The 26,707-nt window shown below is 32.5% G+C and overlaps 2 protein-coding genes across 5 annotated transcripts in view; one reads left to right on the top strand and one right to left on the bottom strand.

Annotated features, from left to right (window-relative positions):
* The window catches only part of LOC118184682 (uncharacterized), a 28,541-nt gene extending 12,861 nt beyond the window's left edge, over positions 1–15,680 (top strand). For 3 of the 4 annotated variants that reach the window (XM_085808853.1, XM_085808852.1, XM_085808851.1), the window contains exons 4-7: positions 349–624; positions 3,016–3,135; positions 9,237–9,596; positions 15,264–15,680. In XM_085808853.1, coding sequence (XP_085664979.1) covers positions 349–624; positions 3,016–3,135; positions 9,237–9,596; positions 15,264–15,367 — 860 coding nt within the window. In that variant the 3' untranslated portion in view covers positions 15,368–15,680. The remainder of the gene's footprint in view (positions 1–348; positions 625–3,015; positions 3,136–9,236; positions 9,597–15,263) is intronic. The other variant, XM_085808854.1, reaches the window with a different exon arrangement.
* A 2,230-nt stretch (positions 15,681–17,910) lies between these two features.
* Positions 17,911–26,707, bottom strand: part of LOC118184686 (uncharacterized) — a 47,922-nt gene continuing 39,125 nt past the window's right edge. The window contains exon 6 of the mRNA XM_035354400.2: positions 17,911–19,463. Coding sequence (XP_035210291.2) covers positions 19,348–19,463 — 116 coding nt within the window. The 3' untranslated portion in view covers positions 17,911–19,347. The remainder of the gene's footprint in view (positions 19,464–26,707) is intronic.

Raw genomic sequence — 26,707 nt, 5'->3', positions numbered from 1 at the left:
GTAAAATTGCGAATTCTTTTTAAAAGCCATTTTTTTCAATGACTCCTTAAACCTTTTTTTTCGTGCATCTTTCTTTTTCAGTGCAGTATACTTGTCAGTACCCTTTTAGTTCAGGTAGATGATAGAATTAATTTTTACTTTTAATTATCACATATTAAATTCTTTAATTAATGATTTATTCTTAATTTTGTGTTAATGGTTCAGTTTAAACTATTATGAATAGTATTACTTTCATAACTAATACTTCCCTTTAAATATCAATACAAGGAAATACACATTTTTTTAATTCGTGAAAGGTAGTTTTTAGAAACTTAAAGCCGTCTTTCCTTTCCTTAAAATTCTTACTAGTTCAAAGAACATGTGGAACAGCAACTAATCAAAATTTTACTCACTTCACTAATCCTGGATTCCCCCATGAGATAACAGAATCAGCCGAAACCTCCTGCACCTTAACACTTCTTCGCCCACACAAAGCTCCATTATGCCAGATAAGGTTGGATTTCATGGATTTCGAGTTGGCTAAACCAACAGATGGAGATTGCCTGGATGACAAATTTAGCGTCTTTGGAAATAACATCAATGCTCCAATACCGAAAATATGTGGTCGCAATACAGGACAGCACAGTAAGTAATTATATTTTTATTACTGTCGCACGAATTTGGATCTGCATTGGAATGCTTTAAAGTTTTAATTATAAAAAGCTTAAAGTGAATTGTCCTTCTTTTTTATTCAGATAACTGTAAACATCTGTGAGGTTACTATTATTTTGTATAACCATTTGTTTATAATTTCAGCCTTTACTGTTACTTCTCTTTTCCATTTCCCTACCAGAATTCAAATTAGTTTAAGAAGTATTTAAGTGTAAGTTTCTGAGTTGTAAGACAGAGCGTGGTTTCTTCCTCTCTAGCCGAAGTTATTAGGTTTTGCTATCTCTGATAAGATTGTAATTCTTCGGCTTTGCATGATAGCTGCCGAAATTTAAATCGTTACGCGGTGAGAAGTTTTGAGCCAGTTTCGCGTTAAATCAATTTGCGTTGTCTTTGGCTACTAGCTTATTTCAAATCTGAACTTACTGTTATTTTAAGCTCTCTCACTATAAGTGCTGGCTTTGGTAATGATCAGGCAGAGGAATTATCCAAAGAAGCAGCTGTTAATCAAGATGGTATTGAAATCACCCTTCCATGGTCTCGCTCAAATTTCAAGTACCAACTAAAACAACTTGCTTCATAGTATTGGTAAGATTTGTGGAATAATTCTTCAGAGGGAAGACTCATCAGTAACTTCATCCTAAACGTAAGCTTCGCATTTCTGTACTCGAATCCTTCATTAAATTACTATATAACAGGACACGAAGGAATATATAACTACATATGCAAGGAATATGTTATATATTCCTCACAGTCCTATTATATAGTAAACTAATACTTCTAAGCTAGAAATATGGCAAACTCCGACATCTGCATATGTGGGGGACATGCCCCTTAACTGAGGATATTCACAAAAAATATCCACAAAATGATATCCAGGCATTTCAAAGGTTTCTAATTAAAGATAAACAACAGTATCCAAAGTTTTAAAAAATTATGCATTTACTGTCTTCCTACGGCCTAGATCTTTGTTAAATATAAGTTCTCATACTGTATAAATTTAATGAAATTTTACATCCTGTGGATATGTACAAAATGACACCACTTGTGAACATTATAAACTGCAATAATCTTTTATAACTGTAATAATCCCATCGACACTTCTTTATTATTATTTTTACAGTTCATTATAACATTGTGTTCCCAGTACTTATTATATCTCATTATGCTTATCTGTATAATTGTTATGTTTATCTGTTATTTTTGTTACACCAAAGAAGATGTCCAATTTAATTTGTGAATTTCAAACTGTATTGAAACTATATTGTAATCTCTTTATATCCAATATAATTATTTTTAATAAATACTGGATGTGGGGCATGCAGTGGGATTGCACGATGTACCATAATAGGTAAACTCTAGATCTTTAAAAAGCTTCAAATGCTCATTCTCTCAACCTTTCTTTGTGAATTATTATAAAGCTTGCAATTTTTTTAAAGAATTATTTAGTATGGGAAAGTATTACTAGTTGACCCATGGTACATCACTGGTGTTCCATATACTTTTTTTACCTGTAACTGCACCATAAGTTCTGGCTGAGTTGTAAGCACCCCGTGTGTCTTCTGTTCTTCTTTGGTTTAAATAAAAGGGTCTTTTACATTCTTTTCAAGCCTCAGTTGTTATTCTAGATTTAATAATAATTCGCTGTCTGTCTATCTAAAGTTTTATGATAGGTAAAAAAAATTAAACTTTATAGAATGGTGAAACCTAGCACCAAGAATTAGTTTATAAAATATAAATTAAAGTCCTCTCTTTATTAAACAATGTATACATAAAAGAGTACTTGCGTAGATGCATATAATTTGTGCACACCATGTATATGTATGAATATGTGCCTATTTATATTTTTTCCTCAAGTCCCTAAATTATTTGATAAAATTTAATTCATTAACATTCCTAAACTGTTTAATAAATCTTAACTGTAGATATGGATGTTAATGAATGACTTTCAATTGGTATTTTAATTCCTTGCGCTAATTCGCTCTGGAATTTAAATTCATACTTTGAAAATGTTCCTATTACTTTATGCGTCATTCAAATTATTATTAAATTTAATCCTTTGAAAACGTGTTGAATCTAAAATATATTAATAAATCATTTAGTGGATTATTCAAATTTCTACTTATGCATTAGAATTTTTGCATTATTTAGGCAGTTTTAAACTGCCATAACTCTTTGATTATGATTTAAGGCCTTTGATGTACAACGCTATGAAGATGGTTTCTCAGTATTAGCAGGTTTTATTCTCTTGTAAATGAATACCGTATTTCACTATAGAATCAAACATGAACTATCTTAAATTTATCCTTTTAAACATCCTTTATTCGAAGAATTGTGTTTAACTGACTTAAATTATTTCTTCCTTAGTGTATATAGACGTTGACAACACTATCGGACCAATATATTTGACCGTCTCTACGAAAGGCATAGGAAAAAGGAAATGGAATATTAAAGTTCTATTCATTGAATGTAATAATCCTTCAAAAGGTAAGTAGTAAATTACGTAGTGCTTACGTAATTAAGTAAGCAAAATTTCACTTTCCTGGTAGAATATGCTTCAAAAGCGAAAGCACAACCTAGAAAATGGAACAATAGAAGTATTTTAAAGAAGTTACTATATTGCTTCGAAACCATATCTTTCATTTTTAGTTAACTGAATTTCTAAATTAATAACTATCCACTTGCAAAGCCTTTAAATTCGGCACCTAATATAATTTTTATTAGTAACATAGACTGGTGTTCAAGAGAATTTTCACAATTAGTTGACTGTCTTTAGAAATGACGGTTATATTTTAATAAAATTCAGCATAGACATAGGCTGATGTAATGTAATGTATATATATATATATATATATATCATTCAGCAGACATGGTACACATTAATAATCGCACGTAAGGCTCATCGACGAAAAGGAAGGCCTAAAATAGACTTTGCGAGTTGGAACAAAAACGGAAGACTAATAGGGTATGTGTCCCTCCTAGCAGTTATACAGCTCTCAAAACGTGATTTCATACAGGAAGTCAGAGGCAGTTTTGAGTCCCTGTGCAAGCTCTGTAATGTTTTGAGACAGGGAATAAAGCATCCCAGTTGTTTTTTAGGCTTCAGGTCTAGAGATCTGGCTGAACGATCCATTCCGTTAATATACTTATTTCCCAGAAAATCCTCCGCCAAATTTGTCCTATGTGGACTATCATTGTCGTCTATAAAAATAGTCAGCTGACCAACTTCATCCTGAGGGGAGTTGGCCCATACTGATTTTAAAAATTTACATTAGATTAATTTCGAGACAATTATAAATAAATAAGTACATTTGATATTCGAATTTTATAAAAATCGTAAACTCATAGGCTATTTTACCTGAGTTCGTTGGCTAATAAATTGTTACTGAATCTTAACCATTTAGTATAATTAATTTTTATACATTTAATTGTTTCAAAACGTTGCGCTCCTCGGGATCCCAAGAGTATGCAATTACATTTAATTTTTTATTTTTTCCTATTTTTCATTTTCTTGTGTTTCAGCTCAACCATACTTTTCGGTTTTTTCGAAGGGATTAAGCATCTGCCTGAATTATCCTTGGTGCAATTTTTCATTGCTTTGATAAGATGTAATTAGGCGTCTGAATTATAAAAAGACATCTCTCTCATTGTGCTTGCACCATTTAATGCATATATAGTTTTGTCAGTTATTGTAGAAAATGTTAAGTTCCTTTACACTTAATATTTCTCTTATTATACTAATATTAGTTTATTTCCTAACATGCTGATGAAAAAGAGCTATCGATATTCAGTAATATCAATATATAAAGTTATATATGTAGGGTTTTAAATTAAATCATGAGTAAACTTCCTACAAAGTATTTCCAACCGAAAATAAATAGTTCAACCACTTGCGGCAAAATATCAAAAGGAGAGATATTTTTAGTTAACGGAGAAAATACATTTTAGTTAAAAGTAGCGCAAAATTTCAAATTTTGTGATTTTATGAGTTAAACTGCAGAGACATTAGGTATTTTGGAAGCAGGAAGATGAAAAATATGCAACTCCTTCGCCTGGAATCGAACCGCGGACCTCTGGAATACGCGCCGAGCGTGCAGACCACCACACCAAGAAGGCAGGAGAAATACCTTATAAAATACCCGAATTACGATTTCTACTGAGCTTATCTAAGTTAATCAACGGAATATACCGGCTGAACAATCGATAGGGGACTATTTTGAAAACGAATGTTACATTGCTAGCTCAAACGAAAAGTGACATAAGTTAAAAGTAAATTTTCTGAACCTTGGACAAAATATTTCAAATGTATATGGCCTATTATTAGTGTGAAAATACTTCAAACATTCGCATGAAAGAAGCATTTAAGAGGCTGGCTTCTCTGATAAGTTAAATGAGAAATAATCCGCATGGAAACTCAAACAAACTTCTCATCACGAAAAAGCAAACGGATGGCATGATCAACAAATTTGCAGCCATTAATAGTTACTTGACCTTGTCGTCGGTTTCACACATCACGTTCATCCAAAGTGCTGCTTTTGAGGGGGGGGGGGGGTAAAATAGTACTCTTAAGCCGACGTACTCTCATTTAAGCCAGTTGCCGCTACACATCATCCATTTTAATGTTTGTAACGGGTGGAGAATACGGAGCTGCAGTAATATGCAAGAGTACCACGCAGTCCGCTAACTTTCTGATTTATTTTAAGTTGATCACATACTGAAGTTTTTTCAAACATTTATGGATCTTCAGTAGATCGAAAGAATATTAACTAGAAATTTGGGAAGCAAAACAGTGTGCAGTAGGATTTAACATGCAGTATCTGGGGTGATGAATTTTTGCTGAAGACAATATCTCTCGCGGAGATAAATCACAGAAAGCAGGAAATGCTGCTGCAAAATTGCGTATTAGCAGTGGGCGATGACAGTGCCACAGCATAGGTCACATATTCGATCAGTCCCATAAATCACATATTCGAAATTTCCAAATCATTCCTACACAGTGCCTAAGAATTTGAAATTTTGCTCCAAATTTGAAGAATATTGCACGCAGTCTGGATACCAGTTTCCCTTAAAAATTCTTTTATGAAGGCATCCCTCTTCTCAGGCAATTAGCCGTCTTTGGATATAATTAAGCATACCCAACCAAACCTACAATCAGTCTTTGTTTAGTATTTTCATATAGATCTAGGATGGCCAAGTCACCATAACAAATACCTACAGCTTTATTTGGTCAGCATTTTCCCAGTGGCGTAGCTAGAATTTTTGCCACTCGGGGATGTCCTTGAGTTTGCCGCTTGGGATGGTCTCCTAATTTGCCGCCTCTTCATATACAAATATATAGCTACAAAAAATGTCAAAACTACACGCAGGGAAGTAAATTAAACTCTACGTTCATTTTTGAAGAAAAACTTCAAATCTAGCATTTAAAAATTGTATTATTATTATTGTTGTTGTTATTCGCCGCCAAACCATCAGTGACATAGCAGAGGTGCATTCGTTTGATCTTGTTGTTACGTAGACAATCGAGAAAGGTTGTGGTGAAGAATCTTCAGTCACAAATCTTTTATTTCGGGTGCCACTGTATAGACATTATGTTATTTTTTAATGCTAAGAGATGTAAAAAATGAGCAATGCCCTCGCTGGGACTCGAACCTCTGACCTCTCGAATACGCGGCGAGTGTGCTGGCCATTACCCCATGAAGGCATGCTAAGAAAGCGGGAGGAATATCTTATAACCTCTTGAATGATTTTTATTTAGAAAACTCCTCTGACAACAGCAAAAATTTCAGAAAAAGACAGGAACGCTAGCAATAGTATTACAGTGTTTGGAACTTTGTTCTGGAGATTGTATTTACTTCGTTTTGTGTTACTTTGTGTTGATTTTGTTCTGGAGATGGCATCTACATTGTATTAACTTTGTTCTGGAAATTGTATTTATTTTTTTGCATTAACTTTGTTCTGGAGTTTGCTTTACTAACAAACTGCGAAAAAATTCAAAAGGACCGCCCTTCTTTGTTTTTTCTCTAGTGTTAATGGAAGAAAACACTGAAATATTTCTCTCTTAAATGTGAATTCTTCCTTATTAATGTCATCGTGATCTTAATTTATTTGATATTCATAAAAGTTGTTCAAAAGTTTTGACGGAATCAAAAAGCTACAGCGAGAACTGTAGCTATTGAAATCTCGTAGTGATTTCTTTATCTAGAGTAAAAACAATTGTTCTTGTCTATTTAATTCCGTATGACAGTTCAGAATGTCATTATTCTCATTATTAATTAGGCCTTCAGGATGCACATGATTAACCCACATAAAGTGATGTTTCAGATGAAATATGCCGCCCTTAAAATGTGCCGCCGAAGACGGACTTCGCCTTCCGCCCCCTCCTAGATATACCACTGCATTTGCACCGCGTTTAAAATTAAATGTAATTGCTCAGTTATTTCAGTCAAATATATAAAAAGAGATCTTCATAAAGGTTTCAGTTGCATTGCTGCATTTACAAGCATAATTGTGGTTCAATATTGGCTGCAATGCCTGGTTTTCTTTTATGCGTTTCCATAATTCATTCACGCTTAAAAGAAGAATAAATGTATGCTATCATCATGAGCTCATGAGCATTTTGTGCCTAATTTATTATTTTGTGATCTTTTTTTATTATTTTACGATCTGTTCATTAGAGTCAAATTCCTTCCTGTAAACTTCCAAAATAGCTTTAAATTATGTGTTTACAAAATGCGTCTTAACAGCTGCTGTGTGTGAGAGACCTAATTATTACTTATTCTATGCTGCTGTTTGAGGCATGACAAAAAAGAAAATGAGTGGAAGTCTCTGTATTTTGATACCATGCGTAGATTCAAACTCTTACATGCAAATTAAGTTCAGATATTGATCCTGTGCTGTCATTTGCTCTTTGGGTCACTAGGTTAATTGAATTTCGTGTGAATGGGATGTACCTCTTCCTTTTCAGATAAGATATAGATTATTATAAATTTCAGTGGTAAAATAGATGAAAATATTCTCTTAATAAATAATTTTTGCTGTTATTCCAAGCTTTTATTTTAAAGCTACCTAAATAAATATATACTCCAAGTGCTGCCTGACCCTGAATGATCTAAATTGAAATGATTTTTATCTGGTTTTTGCGTAATTTCAATCTTCCCTGAATAGCTAATAAGATTATATCTATGTCAGATTCATTATTTCCTTGTAGATATTAAACTTCGGTTCATTAAAATGATGAAAAGTATTAGGAACCTCATTAAGTGCAATAACCATTAAGATTGAATTTTTTTCAGGCCATCTTTTATAAATGATTTTATGTCTAAAACTTGTTTGACTAGTTAAATTATGTCTTTTAAGAAACAAAAAGTCTCATGACGCAAGTATGTTCATTTTTCTAGTTTTATTTCCTGTTCTAAAATATTAGCTACCATAATAGTAACAGAATGAGAGTCTATTTTCGTATAATAATATAGCATTCAGTCAATTTACCTTTGGACAGTAGTTATTCTAGAAGTCACACAGTAATATTTTAAAAGTGCCCCACGCATTTTTATTTATGATATAGAGGCACAATAAATCAATATGTGTATGCACTACTTTGTGTTTCTCTTTAAATTACTGTTACGTTAAAAAAGTATGAAATTTTATAAAATCTATTTCCGTTTCATTCTTTAAACCGCATAGAATATTACTGATGTTTGTGTACAGATGTAGATACAGAGAAATATTTAAATTACTATGAGAATGGAATAAAAAAGTATCCTTTGAATTCAAGTTTAAATGAGTTCACCAGTTTAACCTTTTCTACACCAAATAATAAAATATGGACTGTTGATATACCCCTAAATTATTTGAAATCAGAAGAATAAAGATGTGATAGTATAATATTATTTACACTTGTTCGGATGTGATTTAACAGTCCATATTTTATTATTTGGTGTAGAAAAGGTTAAACTGGTGAACTCATTTAAACTTGAATGCTAACGGCAAGGCAACTGGTATAATTTTCATTACTAAATTTCTGTAGTTATGTGGTTATGAGAAGAGTTTCAAAGTAGAAAATCTTTGAAATAAATTGTGTTCTTCATTTGAGTCATATAAGGACTTTAATTTATTTCTGTTAGTTAAGCTGTTCATTACACCATAAAAAGCGTAAGAGAGGAATACTTTTAATTCCGCATACTGTGCTAGCTTTCTTTATTTTGCAAGAGAGTTTTAGCATTTAGCATAAACTCTTAAGTATAATACTCTGTTCTTAAGAACTTTTAGAAATAATTTATAAAATGAAACTATCACATTCAGAACTGAATTTATCCCTTTTTAATATTAATAAGACAAGTTCCTTCCCTTCAAAATTTAAATTATAGTACCCTAACAACTGTGTAGTACATACACTTTTCGTTCAAGCTGATCTGGTAAAGAATAATGACAAAAAGTAGGCATCTTTGTAAAGGATATCTCTGGCAATTTTCTAAATATCTGTTTTTATTTATTCTCATTTAAGAAAATGTGCACCTAAACTCTAATATGTTTGAATTTATTGATGAATATTGAAAATTAAATGACAATGATTTTTCTTGCATTTTCAGCTCCACAAAACTGCCTCCAATATTTCACTGGAGTTACAGGGAAGTTCTCTAGTTTCAATTACGTCGCAGATCAATCTTCAATCGAAAATGGCGGGTACTTGAATAATCTCAATTATGCTATATGTTTCCGAAAAGAAGTTGGACGTTGCTCTCAAACCTATATTGCTGAAGATATCAGAAGTTTTATTCTTTTGAATCTTAATCCGAATAACTCTCCAACTGTTGGAGCTGGGGAAGCTGGTATAGGCATTATTGAATGCCCGACGGATTACCTAAGACTTGGAGGGGACAGATATTGTGGTGCTAGACTTAATCCATTAGTAGGTGGACCTAATCCGACTACTAACGCCCCTGTTACAGGTAAGTTATTATTCTACTATAGTACTTTATATTTTCTTACTTTTTAAGTTCATTATACAAAACAATTACAATGTCAAGAAGTCATCAAGGATAACCACGAACATTAATTCCTTGGTTCAGAACCAAAAGGAATCTGAATTAACATATATCAATATCCAAGGAAAACTATGCCTGAATAGAAATTTAATAAGTAGCTTCATCTACGAAACATATAATAAAGCTATCATCATTTTGTTGTACATAGTACTGCACATAGTACTTCTAGAATGTTTTGGGGCCACTTATTTCAGTTAGTTCCTACGAAGCTATCAAATAAACATTAGGTGGCACTGATTACTAACACATCTCAGCTCGCTTTTCTAAATATATTTTCTGCCAACGGCGCATTTTAAATGAATTATTTTGTTTTATTTTACACCACTGATATCTGTTGTTGCTAATTCAAAGGCTGAAAACAGGAAGTCAATTCCAAATAATTGATTGCAAAGAAAAATGTGATCTTAGCGCTTAATTCCTGGATTTTGCGCATATGGGTGCTTTCCTTCTAAAGCTCAGTCAGGCCTTAAAAGACACCTTTTTAAGAATATAAAAAAAAATTGGAAGAAAGTAACGAGGGAGTTAAGGAAAAAAATCCTTCCACTAATTTATACCGCTATTTAATATTTTGAAGTATCAAATCATCCTCTAAAGAACCATTAAGATTTTCAGGCGACGTTATGGCCTCATCTGCTTTCTAACTGCTGTGTTCTTTAACCATAGGTTCTTCAGTCCTAAAACTTTGTAAACATTTGTGCATATGTATATATGTAAATATGTATGTTCATATGTGCATGCATATACTTGCATATATGCATGCACATATGAACGATATCATAAGTAATTCGCAATCATTTAATTCCTCGAGTAAAAATTTTCTTGCAGTGAAGAAGCAATCGTAAACAAACAGATCTTTATTTTAAAGGTAGCTATAAGCAGTAAGCGTAAGAAGAGAGGAATTTTAATTCAGAAGTTAGAATTTCATTGAAGGATTTTAACACTTTTTCGCTAGACATGGAATTATCCAGTTATATTATAAGTGAATGTAGTAATATATAATAATTATATGTAATCCAGTTATACCATATATCAACATGTATGATATTGGTTGAATATTTAGCAGTTGTTTGCTTCTGTCATTCCTTAGTACTCATACCTTTTACGTGAGAAAGCCAATGGGTAAAAGAAAAGTTATGTCATTGTTAAAAATGCTCTTAAGTGCTTTTCAAAACAGGCGCCATTTAGCGATGATGCAATAAAATTACGCTGAGAGAGAGAAAGGCGTTTCTCATTTAAATTCTTCAGCATCTCTTTCATTTTTGAGTATTCTAGAGCTGAAGAAAAATGTTCAACTACCAGAAAGTATTGACGACTACAACATAAGCATTGACGAAGTTGAATTATTTTATAATGAAGCGAAAACTTTTCATTTACTTTCCTTTACAAGAATAGGTCAAAGAGAAGCACGCTGATTTTGATTTAAATTAATGTTTTTTCTACAAAGCCAATAGTTATTGATGGTACTTTAAAACTTCCTGAAGTAAGACAGTCCTTAATATGCGATAAAAATAAATGCAGTTTTAAAAGGATAGTTTCCCATTAAAGATAAGATCAAAGAATCTGGAATTAAAATCATATTTTCATTTTATATTAAAGTGCTTTTATGTTTGTATATGTATATATATGTAAACCAACCCTCTGATGAAGACGTGTCGAGAGATGTAAAATCCATTTGCACTTATAGCTTCGCATTTTTTGTGTATGAGATAATTTTTGAATGAATTTTATTTTTTTCCCCAAAATGGTGTGTTTAGGGATTTTGGAATAGCTCTCATATTTTTATTGTTTGTTTATTACAATGTTATATGCATTAGCAAATTCACTATTTTGTGCCAATATTCCAAATTGAATATGATACTTGATTTTTCTTAGATTATGTTTTCATGTTAATAGATATATATATATAAGGTAAAAAATATGAAAATCAAAATTCTGACTTTACTTTGCAACAGTTTCTTAACAATCCACTTTAATTTCGCTGTTTCCCCTTTCTGTCTTAAAAATAGGAAGTGCTTATAATAAATCTCTTTAAAATGCATCATTTACAAAGTAAACTATGTCATACGATCTCATATAACGCTGTAAATGAAGGTACTTATGTAAACGCTGTAACCAGTCTCAGACATCTAAATCGAAATTATCATTGCGAGCTATAATTTTTCTGCTCTCTTACAGGCTTTTTTTCTGAATGCGATACACTTTCCTGCTGCTTGCTTTCATCCAGCTAACACGTTGCCAGTCACTTCTGTCTTTCATCCATTGTCATTTATTGTAAGATGAAGAGAACTTAATAAAATGTGATGAAAAATGGATGCGGAATGCGCCCGTAATGGTGTATGATTCAGATATGCTTCTAAAAAATTGTTTTGTCCAGAAATAATGTGTGTTCAATAGTCACAATGGATGCGGTTGAATGGAATGGCAACTACTAACAATGTTAGAAGGTTTCGTAAGCAAGATAAAACGATAGGCGAAAAACTCTCAGTTGCAAATTTTTAGAAGAGTTCTGCAGGGCAGTTTGCGCATAACTTGTATACAGAAGATTAAAAAAATAAAATAAAAATCTGAAAGGTTTCAGATTTTAAATTACGTCCAAAGGGGCGTTTTTTACATTTTGTCTGTTACCTTTATTTATTAAATATCACGTTCTTCGCACTTGAACCATAAAATTCAGTTCAAGAGCAATATCGCAAAATAGTTTTAAATTGAGCATATCTTTAGAAGTTCCGATGCAGAGTCTCACGCGCTGGAGATAAAAATGTTTTTTCTGTACAACGTTGCCATTGCTAGCTTTGAAATCCTTGAGTTTGTTAATCAAAAACTCGTTAAAGTTTTACAAAATATGAAATCGATAACAAAACAAATTTGCGCTTCCACAGGCCCATATTCGCAGTAGGATTGCGTCATTCAAAATTCAATGCTCTATGTACCGTTGTTTAATCACAATGAGAGAAATATACAAACATTTATGCACATTTTTCATTATTTAATTTCTTCAAATATAATGCAGGCCAATTTTGCCTATAAAAGTGCCAGCTTGTTTTATTTAAAAACTGAGTTTTAATAAAGGTCTTCAAAGATTGTTTATAATAACCCAGTCGGTTTTAAAGAAACGATTGTCAGACTGAAATTGAATCTGAACTATTCATGGGTAATTGTTTTAGCATTAACGAAATATTTTGAAAAACTTAACATCAGAGAATCGCTTAGTTTCGAGACTTTTTTAAAACTATTGGTAAAAACAAAATTCTCGACGAATGGAGCTAATAATGAAATTAGTTTTATTATCACATAGAAGCTTTATCTGCGTATGACTGCTCAGCTCCAACTTTACGACCTATTGTTTATTTTTTCGAAAGAAGCAGCTTTGCAGTCATTTCTGCTGCAAAAGAATTTTTCTTGAATTATCAACTTATCTCTCTCTATTACTTGTATGTAAGCATTTTCATGCTAAGTTGCCCATTCTATTCGACTTTGAGATCAGAAACCATACATATATCCGAGATAATAGCATTCTGAAGGAAAGTTCATGCTCATACGTTAAGTTAATTTGTTTTAATAAATGCCGATATCACACCATATGCCTGATTATACCGCAATGACAGAATGAGTGAGCCCTGTATTCTGAGTTCCCACACTGATGAGGCATTTGGCGTTATGGTATGATTTACTATTCGATTGGCCTTATAAGGCGATCATGATCATGATTTTAAAATCATAATCAGCCACTGCTACACTCTGAAGCCTGTTGTTCTCCCTTACCTTCATAAACCAGCTTAAGCCAGTTATCAGTAGGACTCGCAAGTCTGTGTCATGTAGTAGCCAAAAGTCTTTAGACGATCACCATACTACTCATCTTCCTTAGCCCGCACCTTCACTGCGTCTGTTCACTTAAGTAATACGTCTAGTCTGTGATCGCAAAACAGTTGGCTAATACCGGCTCCAGTAGATGACCTAACGACAAAATGTGAACAGGCGTTATTCCACCCTAGCCACTATGACTATGGATGCAGCCATATAGTAGAAGTAACTGCCACATGTGATGTCTTTACGTGATGCTGTTTTCTTTATATTTCGCGACTCGCAAGGTCTCTCGTATTATAAATCAGTTACAGCTGTGTTGTTCAAGAACAGTGCCATAGTTGAAATCACTTCATCGTTGTACCAAACTTAGTTATGACAGATATATTTTGATTCATGTGAATAATTAATCCCTCGATGTCGTCGTCTGCCTCAAGATCGCATTAATCAAATCTAAAAGGTATCATTTGTTCCTGTTCAATTACTTTTTATGTAATACACATTTTTTGCGTATTCTGTTAAAGAAGATTAACTGCAATCAAAGATTAAATCAATGCAATGTATTAAACCTTTAGCAAAACCTACATTAGTTGCTGACTTGTTTTCCCACACAAGAAACGTTTCTACGACTTGTTTGAAAAGATTTAATTTATTTCGTATATGTGCAAATTAACGACAGAAATGCCGCTCGAACTCACAGCAAACCAGTATTATTTAATCAACAACAGCATTCAGAAATATTAGCTGCTGCTTAAGCGATTTCAGACTGCAAAATATTTCATCAATTCCTTCACTGTTATCTCCTTTGGAATCTGATATTCACACTCCATTTGTTCATTGCTTTTACATAAGTTTCTGGAAGATTACTATCACTCAATTCGTTTGAAATTGAATCTAGTAATAATTCATATATTTTACTGTACCAACTGTCTGCCCATTTTAATGTTGGTAATATACCCACGCTTTATGGTGACAACGAAGTAATTGGATGGCTGTCAGTATGGAGGTAGGAAGTAAGAGTAGTATAGAGCTGTCAGCATGGAGTAGGTTCTTTCTTATCTCCACGGCTGTCAGGTTCTAAAAGTATGGGGAAGGGAATGCTTTGAAGCGAATAATATCATTACACTCACGGTTTTTATCTCACAGCCATAGAGGTTGATTAATTGATTACTGCAAGCACTGAAAACTATCTGCTTGAGGAAGGAGACTTTTGTAGTGGACTTTCAAAAAGAAACTGATTCGTATTCATGACTCGCATTCGGACTACCAAATGTTCAGCGGTCTTACCTGCTTGGCTTTTGGTGAGCTTCACAACCATATAGGATTCTTCAGTTACTGATTGTTCTTATGTGGTAAATTTAATGGCGTGTTTATCAAAACTGCCTGCCCGTATAAAGGTATTTTCACGATTAATCTTGCAGCATTAACTAAAACCTTATTAATCTAAATTGTGTTGTTTTTATTGGTTTTTATAATTCTTACACTACAAATTATTATTTTGAAACCGCTATCAAGTGGAACTAAGTGTTTGTTAATAAGTAGTATGTAAGTGTTTATTAACTTATTGCCAAATCATTGGTTTCATTAATACATAATTTAACATGTCATCATTTATGTGCATGATGTTGAGAGAAAACTAGTTTTTCGATTTACTTTTTTATCTAAGTCAGAAATTTTTTTAGTCGGAAATTATTAGCTCATTTTATTTGTGTTGTATGAGTGTGGTTGTGTGTGTGTATGCATAATAAAAAAATACATTTTCTGTTTCAGATAATAATACTGGCCCTTTCATTGCCCTGTTTAACACTAATGCCGAAAATAACGCTGTTGGCTTCAATCTAAATTATCAACAGAACCCTTGCAGCACTAATTGAGGGTTATATGTTGAACCAGATCATCTGACCAAGTCTGCGAGTAACTACAAAAAACAGAGTTCTGCTATTAACAGCCTGTGTCAAAATATGTTTGTTGTACATCGTTCGCTGTCAAAACATGTTCGTTGTTGTGCTTATTGCAACCATAAAAACATCTTCTGATACTTGATTAAATATTTAAAATTTAAATTCTTAGAGATATATTGTTTGTTCTAATGTTTTGTGCGTGAAAATTGACTAGATGAGAATAAATTTTCTCGTATGATGAGAGAAGAATCGTCAAAAATAGGTTAATTAAAAGTCGTTATTATTATTTTTATTTCTATCTGTCGTTTTTTAAAAAGGGTAATACTTTGAAAAGCATATAATCAGAATTAATTTCTGTATTTATGCTTATATTTCTAACAACAATATAAAAATGCAGTGCAAATGTCTGTGTGATTTCGAAGTAGCGGCGAATAAGTGAATTAAAAATGCAATAGACCTTTACTAAAGAAATGTAATTACTTCTGTAGTTTAACTTCTGTAGTTTCTGTAGTTTAACCCCTTAACGAACGTACTTGCTATTTTCTACCAATACATTAGCTTTTACAAGTATTATTCTTTTGGGTTATTCTACCAGTAATTATCCTAGCGTGATATGAATGCACATTCGAGATAATGGTGCCAGACATGCCCACACTAGAGTTAACTCAAACAGTGTCATGTTTTATGCGCCTCAATGTACTTATTGAAATAAATTCACGCATTAAATCTAACCTCAAGAACGTTACTGATCGCATAAAGTAATATGCAACCATTGGTTATGGTCGCATTATTATTTTAAATGTACCTTCATAATTTATCTACGTTTAAATAATTTTTGTAAGCCTCAAATTTTGTGATAATTTACAAACATCCGTCAATAAATATGTCGATAATTTTAATTCAATGTTATATGATAATCTAGAAACGGTTTTTTTCTTCACTTTAGATCCGTTGTAGTTACTGTGCGTACATTTTAGGTGTATGACATAAAGAAATAAAACTAATGCTTTCTATTAAATATTTTATTTTCTGTTCTTATATGTGTAAGTATTGTATATAATTTTTTAACAAAATAAAGATTAAAATAAGAAAATTTCTACCAATCTGTTGAAGTAAAGAATTCTATAATTTAAAAAGACAAATAATTTGAATGTTTTCGAAGAAAACACTTATTAAAGCAGTGGTGCCCAACCTTGTGCTCGCCGAACGTTTTGTAAGTGCTCGCCAGCCCGATTAGGTACTATGACCAAAAAATATTTTTAAAATAGCCATTCATTTATATTTCTTAATTGTTAAAATATGGGAAGCATTTATAGTCATAAGAAATATCTTGCAAGACGTTATAAAATAATTTATTGTTGACTGCTGAACTTGATAGCGAACATGGAATCTTATTGCTTCATTCCGATGTCAGATGGCTCAGCAGGGAAAAAGTACTTCAACGATTTGTAGAACTTCTTTCGCCAATAAAGCAGTTTTTGGAATCCGGAAACGAATGTTGTTATAAAGAATTGGACGATAATAATTGGTTATCCGATTTGTATTTTCTCACGGATAAACTGAACGAAGATCTCCAGGGAGAAAAAAACCCTTTTCAATTGGCTGGGACTGTAACTGCTTTTCAAATAAAGTTAAATCTGTGTATGAATCAGATGAAAGAAACAAAATTCACCCATTTTCAGAATTTATCAAGCCATATTAATAACTAGAAGGCAATTGAAACAGAGAAATACTCGGAAAACCTAAATGCAGTGAAAAATAATTTTGAACTCCGCTTCTCTGATTTCCATAAAGTTCAACCAATATTATTATTAATCTCAAAACCATTTGCCGAAATTAATATTTCAGATGTATCACATAAGATTGGAAATATGTTTAACAAAAATGTTGATGCTTTGGAAAGGTGCTCGCGATAGGCCAAATGTGCTCGCGATAGGCCAAAATGTGCTCGCGATAGGCCAAAATGTGCTCGCGTTAGGCCAAAGGTTGGGCACCACTGCATTAAAGAGTTAAATAAAAGCTATACTTTCTCAAATAAATTAGGCTTTGGTTCATTAATATAGCTTTATTCTCTGTAAATGGTACATAAATGTATTTAAAGAGCAAATATGAGGGAAAAACAAGTTAAAAGCACAGCATAAAATTAAGTTACGAAAGGTAAGCATTTTCTTTCACAAGCTAATATTTGCTTAGCAGTTTGTTACAGCATCACATACATATTACATCTATATATTTATTACCATAATAAACATTGATTGTAAATGCTGTGCATTGTAAGAAATAAGGGTATAATTCATTACTCAATTTTAAAAAGGCTTATTACATTATAAGAAGTTGCTTTATAGATATATATATACAGAAAGGGGGGATTATGCAGAAAGCTTCACATATATTTTTATGCCACAAGTAAAACATATTACACAGCAAGACAAATTTATACATAATAAATTATTATATTTGAACGAATGAATTAGTTTATATTGAATATTAATGATCAGTTATTTAAAAATCGGACATGGCATATTGATTTATACAGAGAAAATAAGAAGGTGTGAATTATTAGCATATAGAGCATACAAATTAGTAAAAAGAGCCCAGATATAAGACGCTGTGGATAATTGTTTAGTACAAGCAGAGCTTAAATTGCGCCGGAGCCCACCGGAGCCCGGCTCCGGTACTTCTTAGTTTTTGGAATATATTCTAATTCTAGTCGGAGCGCACTGGAGCCCTAAATAAGAAGGCTCCGGCACAAATTTATGTATCAGAACAATTATTTTAGTAGAAATTTGATCGAGGAAATTTTATTTTTAGCAATAAAATTATATAAAAAATCGCTTATTAAATTTTAATCTATCTCTTACATTTTATTTAATTTTAATTATTTAATTACTTTAATCTTTAATTATTTTAATAAAAAATAATAAATTGTGAATTAAATAGACAATAATTACAAGTTAAATAATAATAAATATTAATTATTAATATATATTAAATAATTATTAATTAATTTGATACTCATTAACTATTTAATTTTTAAATTATTAATGATTTTAATGGTCATTTTGTTTATTTATCTACTCTTGCTCCTCTTTGGTGATGGTCTTTCATAGGGCTCCGACACTTCTACTTTTAGAAATTAAGCCCTGAGTACAAGTGCGAATGGCATTACAGTTGCTTTAGACATTTTTTTATTTTCTGCTGATTGCTGTTGATTTATTTGTTATACTTAAGTATACATAATTTAATAAAAATACGTAAAGACTTAACTATAAGTAAATTACTGTAATCATTTTAAGTAATTTAATTTCTACTTTTAAGGAAACCTTAATGTATTTAATTTTCAGGGTAAGCTCAGAAATAAAAGTGTTAAAACAGCCTGTTTAATTAAATATGCTTTTTTAGTAATTCATGATTTAGCTTACTGGTTACCAAACAGAAGTGCAAAAGTATTTATTACATTAAAAGTGCGGCAAAGAAAGCGAATATAACCACTATTTTACTATTAATTTCAAACTATTTTATACTTAAATATAAGTTAAATATATAAGTATTAAATAGTGGTACTTTATGCTTAAATATAGCAGCGATTTCACGTTTAGTTTTGCTTCACATATGATTTACATTAATCTAAAGCATTAAAATAGTATTTAAATTTTTAAAAAAGAATGGTTTCTTGTTAGTAAAAAGTTGTGATGTACTCTAGGTGTGTTTCAGACGTTATAATCCGAAATCCGGTATGTGACACTTCGCTTCCATTCTTTAAGCAACATTTAGTAAAAATTTTCCAGTTCTTCGTCTACGTGGACATTTATGGGAAAGAATTCGGAGGATAAAGATTTAATTGATTATTAATTAAATTACTAAAAAGAACAATATTTTATTTAAAATAAATCAATCTGGCTGAGATTTATTGCAGTAAGCTTATTTCCATGGGCTGTTTGTTGACTGATTTGTTACGTTGCAGAGCAGGAAGATTGAGTATACTTGAAACTAAATCCAGAGTCTCTGTTTTCCGTTATTTCCTGTCTGTCATCGCTTACAAACGTGATAATCATGGGGCCATTGCTCTCTGCAAGGATAATTTACAAAAATATGTTTGTTAATATATCATGTGAAATATTAAAACATTATTTAAAACATAATTAGCAATTTAACGTCACATGCAATTCGCTTTTGCACTGACGACAGGACGGTCGGTCAACTGGAGTTTTAGAATGTTGGCTGTTGATGCCCGCCATTGTTTAACTGTGTCCGAATTTAATGGGACTGGGGGCTGGATATGAGGGTCTCTTACCCCCTTTTTCCTACCACTAACATCACGAAAATATTTAGTGCTATCACGCCCGAAAACCCTATTCACTTACAAGAATCTCTGTCTTCTCTAGGATTCGAATTCAGGCCCAAAGCTATGGCAGTCAGCTTTCCTACCATTACGTCAGTTTTGCTACTAATACAATCACTGAAATGTTACGCTAAAAATTGATACTGAAGGTTCTTGCAGATTCTTTAATTTTTTTCCGTGTGCCCTAATTTATAGTATTTATAGCATTGGTCACCATGACAGAATATTCTAGCAGTTTAAAATGCATTAAAGAAAGCGCTATCAAAAAGAGGACCATCTAGGGATCAAGTGCATTAAAGCATTAAATATTGGTACTTCGTTTCCAAGTTCAGTTCCTGAAAGTTGCATGGTCTAGTTGCATCCGGTTTTCATAACCCCCTTTATATGTAACATCATAAAAATCTTCCGCGAAGGCATCCTTTGTAAACAGAAAGACACTGAGAGCTTTTCTGTGAAAAAGAACTTAATCATTAAAATGTGTTTGGTACAGAAACTTTGAATTTGTTGTTGTTTCCACGAATTCATCATGACCAAGAGAAAGAAAGCGTCAGTTGCTGGCCAAGGCCTTGACCATCTTATAGGTGATAGCGCAACTTTTCTCAGCTCCATCCAATTTTGATGGGAATGGAATGTAAGGATCCGGAACTCTGTTTCCCTAGCATTACCCTTTCGACGTAATCTTCGGCTAAATGGAGTTTTAAGTGCCTGCATGCCACTAAACAACGGTACATTTATAAACATCCTGGGAACATAAATTGGGACAGAGTTAATGCCTTCTCTGGCATTCAAGCTCAACGATATGGCAGCAGACTCTGTTAATTATCATGCTACTCAAAGCGTCATGGGAGAATTTAAACTAAAGCAGCGATTTCTTTATGCCAATGAACGAAATTATTTTAACTTACTAGTAAATACTATTGTAATACTATTCACTTTAATATTACCATGTATTAGCTATAATTCGAGCATTATAAAATCCTTCCTCATCAATCTTAATTTTCAATATAACGTCAGAACTTACGTATATCAAAAACACTGTAATTTATTTCATTAATAAATAGTTTCTTTACCTGCATTTTAGATTTCAGTCTGCAGATAAACACTAAGTTTTCTATTGCACGTCAAGGTATATTTCCAAAGCCAGAAAGCCCTAGCGTATTTTTTTCACGATGAGTGTAACTATTTATGTATTTGAACACCGCAAAGTATACGAATCGTAACTGCTTTAAAAAAATTATACATCCATGGAAGACTTTCTAAGGGAAACTGGTCGATATTCGTATTACACATGTTGGAGAAAATCATGAAACATCCATGCAGCCAGACTATTCTCAAAGTCGGAGCTGGTAGTTCGACCCGGGATTCGAACCCGGACCAAGTTATCAGTATTCAGCTGTCTTATTTACATGCCACTAGTGGGTCGTGGAAGCTGTAGACACATTAGCTTATTTAGAGAACGAAATGTATAAAATCAGCATTGCCATCGCAGGGATTCGAATCATGGATCTCGCGACTGCTAGTCGGGCGTATTACCAGCTATACCAGTTCATATGAGAAAAAGCGATAAATACTTCATAAGCATCTACTTCTATAAATTATAACTCAGAAGCATATTAATGAATATTTGTAAACATGGGAAATTTAATTATGGCTTATAATTCGGAAATTGCAATGTAAATATTATGGTAATTTTTTTTAATTTTTAGTGTCAAATGTTAACAAGAAAATTTCAGAAAATATCTACATGAAAAAGAAAATACTTGCTTTTTTTTAATTTTTTTTCCTTACGAAACTGGGCCTCACCAGTGACAGAGCGACTGATACCTCTGAATACTGGATGTTCCACAAAGTTCGATCCCAAGTGAACGAAATGGCTGCACAGCTGGTTTTCTCAAATGCGCAATGGGAGTACGCGTCATTTTTCTTTGGAAAGCGTTCTACGAAGGCCCTTTGGAAGAGAGCTTTAACGTATTTTAGTACATTTGAGTAACCTAACCTAACGTCCACACAAAATTATTTTCTCGAAATTTCTCAGAAAGAATATGTGTAGCTTTTTCTTGCATGTATTGATATTTCCTTCGACAGTGTCTCATTTGTTTTCCTACCCAGACACAAAATCTTAAGTTTGTATTAATATTTGAATTCCGTTTCTTAAGCTTATCATTAGACAAATGAGTGGCTACTAAACATTTTGATTTAAGTAGTGAAAGCAAACGTTTAAGTTTTAATGAAACTTGAAATTCCGAAATATTCACTAATATTTTGACACTTAGACTTTGATTTGAGCCAAATAGACAAATCAAATAGATTAGAAAACACATTGTTACTTAATATGTAAGGTATTTTTTCCCTCCTTATCCCGTGCCTTGGTGGTGTAATTATGAAGCACGCCCGGTTAGCAATCGGAAGGTCCGGAGTTCAGATCCCGACTAGGGCACTGCACAGTTTTCATGTTTTCTGCTCCGACTAAACTTAATGACACTACAAATATAAAGCGTCTTTCCCACGTTTTCTTGAAATACTATTATCAGCATGCAGATCAGGTAATATGAAGCTCCTGCGCTGGATTCTTGGGAAGAGCAGAGTTAAGTTTTCAGTGGATACTTACTTTTAAATTACTCAAGTCTCCGCAAAATTAAATGCCAGTGTTGATAGTTATTAATCTGTTAAAAGTTATCTTATATTCTTCTGTTTTATTACAAAATGCTTTCCCTTAAAGATTCCTCTCTACCCTTAAAATCTTTTTTTAGATTTATAAGGAATTTCTCGCGCCTTCTTAGCATGCCTTCGTAGTGTAGTGGTCTGCACGCTCGGGGTGTATTCGAGAGGTCCGTGGTTCGATTCCCGGCGAGGGTATTGTTCTTTTTTCATCTCTCCTGCTTCGAAATAACCTAATGTCTCTACAGAATTAGAGTAACGAAATTATAAGTTTATTTAGAAAATAAGAAAAGGAATAAATATTATGTATTTTTAAATTTTAGAACTACGTTTAAAGACCCGCTGGCACATCAATTAGGCACCTTCTGATCGACTGTTTTTCTGTCAGTGCTATCATTCGAATCAAATCCCCGTTTCAATCAAAAAATTCTCTTTTTCTTATATCCTTCATTCCAGGACAGGAGCTTATCTTCAAACTTGTTATGTGTAGACATGTTTTATTACGTGTGTTTTTTTAGTATTGCAGTAAAGTTTTATAAGACATCTTTATTTATAACTATTAATGATATATTACATTCATGTTAAAAAACTAAGAGAATTTTTACAATTGGCCGATTATCTCCAAATCCAGTCCACAGATTTTAATGAAATTCGATATAGATGTAGATGGTTGTAATAAAATAAAATATACCCTGCGGCAGTCATTATTGTCTATAAGGCAAGGCACTCTCATTATTGTCTGTAAGGCTCATTGACCTGTGTAGGTTTAAAAATAGGGTTAGAATTTCGAGCAGAAAGGGAGGCTTAGAGAGTATATCGTCTCCTTTAACAGTCATGCAACTCTCAAAACGTAATTTCTTAATGGAAAGGAAACAGTTTATGAGTCCCTATAGAGTCTATCCCACTCCTGCAGCATAGTTATTTTTAGGTCTCGGAGGTTTCTGAGAAAGGAAAGCCGATCTCGATTCCTTTCCAAGCATTCCAGACATGTTTTACATGGTGTAGTGTAGACGTCTGTGCTACCAATTTATCCGATTAGTATCCTTACTTTCCAGAAAATCATCCACCAGATTAGCCCTATGTGAACGAAAGTTGTCCATAAAAATAAACCGATTGACAACTGCACTCCCGAAAAGGTGAAAATAGAAATCTAAGCTCTCCTTTGTTTGTAAGAAGACCTATTTTAGCTTTTCGCTTCAATCTGTAGTGAGCAAGATCGCCCGTTTAATATGGAGCCAGTACATTGAGTTGTTAGTTAAGCACATTCGCTGAGCTACAGTACAGACTCTCAGAGCAATGGCTACGATAACAATACTTAAGTCAACATCTGCCCACAGTGTTAGGTAATAGGCTGAGTACAAAAATTTCCATGCCACACATCGTGTACCCTGAGAGTTAAGGCCAGAGATGCACGATTAAATAGTATCAACAGCATGTAGCTTGGACAGATGCGCAATAGTCTTTTCGCTGTATACTTTTCAGGAACGAATTATTTGCCCTAAAATCAGATAATGAATACATAAAGGTTTGAAGAGAATGAGGAACATGCAACCAGCACACTAACATCGTTGAAGAGCACGCCTTTAGATGCGGCAGTAGGATGGCATGGATTTTCTTTAGGATGCTGCATTGATATGTTTCCAAAGTATACTGTGACGGTGTACAAAAAACATCAGATCATTTACTTAAATTCATCGTAACTCCATGACCAGCAGACTTGTGTAAAAATTTTTATTTGTTGGATGAAAAAGCTGATCTACATACAGCAAGGCTAGTGGACAAGTGTTTTGAAACAAAGATAATGATCATATGAATTGGCCAGCTTATTTTTCAGACCTCAATTCAATCAAAAATATTTAGGTTGCTTTGAGAAAAGCCCTTCAATCCCTTTCAACTACCTTTTATAGAAAAGGAATGACCGATATTTTCCTTTGTTGAACTCGATCACCTGACTGAAGGGATGGAACGTCTGTGCGAAGGAAGAAATATCTTGTATTAAAGTTTTATAATTATTATTTGTATGGAAACAAATTTTTGTTCTCGAATATACTCAGTAAGCAATTACACTGTTAAAATGTACTGAAGTAAGTATTTTTAAATTTCATTATAATGTTCATTTATGAATAAATAACTCAAATAATTGTCTTCCTGTAATATTCGCTGTTAGTCAAAGCATAACGTTACATCGAATTTACTGCTGGGTACTTCAAGTACGGAAAAATGTGTACTTATTTACTGTGAGTTAAAATTACGGCTAGTTTAACATCATTGTTAAAATTTAAAGTCAGAAAACATAATTAATAATTAAAAGTAAATTTAAAGAAATGTTGTATTTCATTCCAAAGTTATTGTTTTAAACTAGTAAAATAAAATAAAACCATATATTTCTTTCCCCATATGTCAAAAATCACAGCATGTTATGAAAAAGTAATCTAATCTTCTGCATATGGCCTTTTGACCTTCAATAAGACAACCAGTTTAACAGGAATTTTTTTTTTCTTTATCGTTACTGCTATATTTTTCTTTATTTACTACATTACCGGTATTTTTTCTTTATTTACTTATACTTTAATTCTTAGATATTTTTTTGCGCCTTCTAATATAAAAGTCTGCTTTTTTGAATGCTTTTCGCAGAAACCGAAGCCAAAGTCCTACAAGCAATTGGTGTTTGTGTTGCCTTTAAGCGTAAAGCTATATACTCAGCAGCCTTTCGGTCAATCCAAGTCCATCGACCTAAGTTTCAATTCGAGTTTTAGTTCGATCAGCCTTCAAAGTTTTTTATGAGTCGTGAAATAGTTAAGCAGTCTGTAGTATAGCTCATTCTTTAATAAAATCTATAATCAAGCAAATGATATTTCGTGACCGTAAACGAGTATGCATAAATTGGTTTGTACTTTAATGTGTAGGATTTTGGCAAATTTAATATTTAGCATTAAAAGAAAACTAACCAACAATTAATAACTATTGCAACAGACTAAAAAGAATAACTTAAAACCACAACAAATTTACTTACGTTTTGTGTTTCTGATTATATTCTAATGTTAATGGCTCCGACGTGATTGACTTACAGCTTCTCTCAGTTAAAATAATATGCGTTTGGTAGAACAGAAGATATCAAATTTAAACTATTGAAAGAATGTTTAATCATAGATCAGAGATAATGTAGAATAAATATAATTATTATGTGTAAGTTTATAGTTTAAAAGATTAAAATTTTAACTACATTTAAATTTATAAGTCAGGCAAGACTGTTTTTTAGAATGAACTCTTTTTTTTTAAGCATTATGAATGCCATTCCGGAAATAAAAGTTACATTATTTAGTTAAAACAAGTGTTGAATCAAAAATCTCCAGTTAGATTCTTGCTCTTACAAATAAACAAATTTAATTATGAATTATTTGAAATTTATTTTAAATAATTTGATTTAACTTTACAATTTTAATATACTGATGCTTCACTTCTAAACATCACCAAATAAAACTAAAGGGACATTATAATATTCCACCTTTATTACTCTCATAATATTCCATCTTAACTAAAATTATTTTTTGTAACTATGAAACTTGCGAAATGTCTAAAATGATAACTTTAAGCACTCAGAAGAGAATGAATATGTCGAGAAATAACCAGAATCAAAGTTTCGTTCTTTCACCGCCATATATATTGTGCATGATAAAATTCAAAACTTTGCGCTTCACATCTCTGGAATCTAATGTACATATTCTTGTTATACCAGGTATTGTTAATAATATTATTTTGTAAGCAGGTCTTGGCAACACTGAAGCGGAATTTATGGCTACAAAGCTGTGCAAAAACATTTTATCCTCTAAATAAGCAAATAAGCCCATGAATTCCGAAAATCTAAAATTCTCTTCCCTGAGCAAAATATAAGATTTAATGAAATAAATGTGGCATTTATGTTTTTTTTTTTTACAAACGAGATGTTATTTATTTCAATTCTTTCCTTTCTGCCTCTTTTCGTCACTTGGTTAGCGTATTCCAAAGTTTATGTCGATTTTGAGTGGAAAGCAGTTTTGAGTGGAAAGTGTAGAATTTTACGAATAAGATTTTGATCTGTTTCTGCTGCCCTTCATATAAAATGAAAAACGACGAGCTCTATTCTCGGATAACGAGGCATATCTTTCAAAATCCTCACGGGGAATGACAGTTCACTCCAGCACATCATTTCCATCTTCCGCTCAATATCATCCTATACCACCTCAACAGACCATTTGGGCACATGCATTCCATTACAAAATCTGTTTATTTCAGTCTGTTTCACCTGCATTTACAAATTTTTCAGATGTTTTCCG

This window comes from Stegodyphus dumicola, chromosome X2, assembly GCF_044657685.1.
Source record: "Stegodyphus dumicola isolate Sdum_Otavi_A_Nest chromosome X2, ASM4465768v1".
NCBI classification, from domain to species: Eukaryota; Metazoa; Arthropoda; class Arachnida; order Araneae; family Eresidae; genus Stegodyphus; species Stegodyphus dumicola.
The sequence above is the reverse complement of the archived record's forward strand: the minus strand, read 5'-3'. Positions and strand labels throughout refer to the sequence as shown.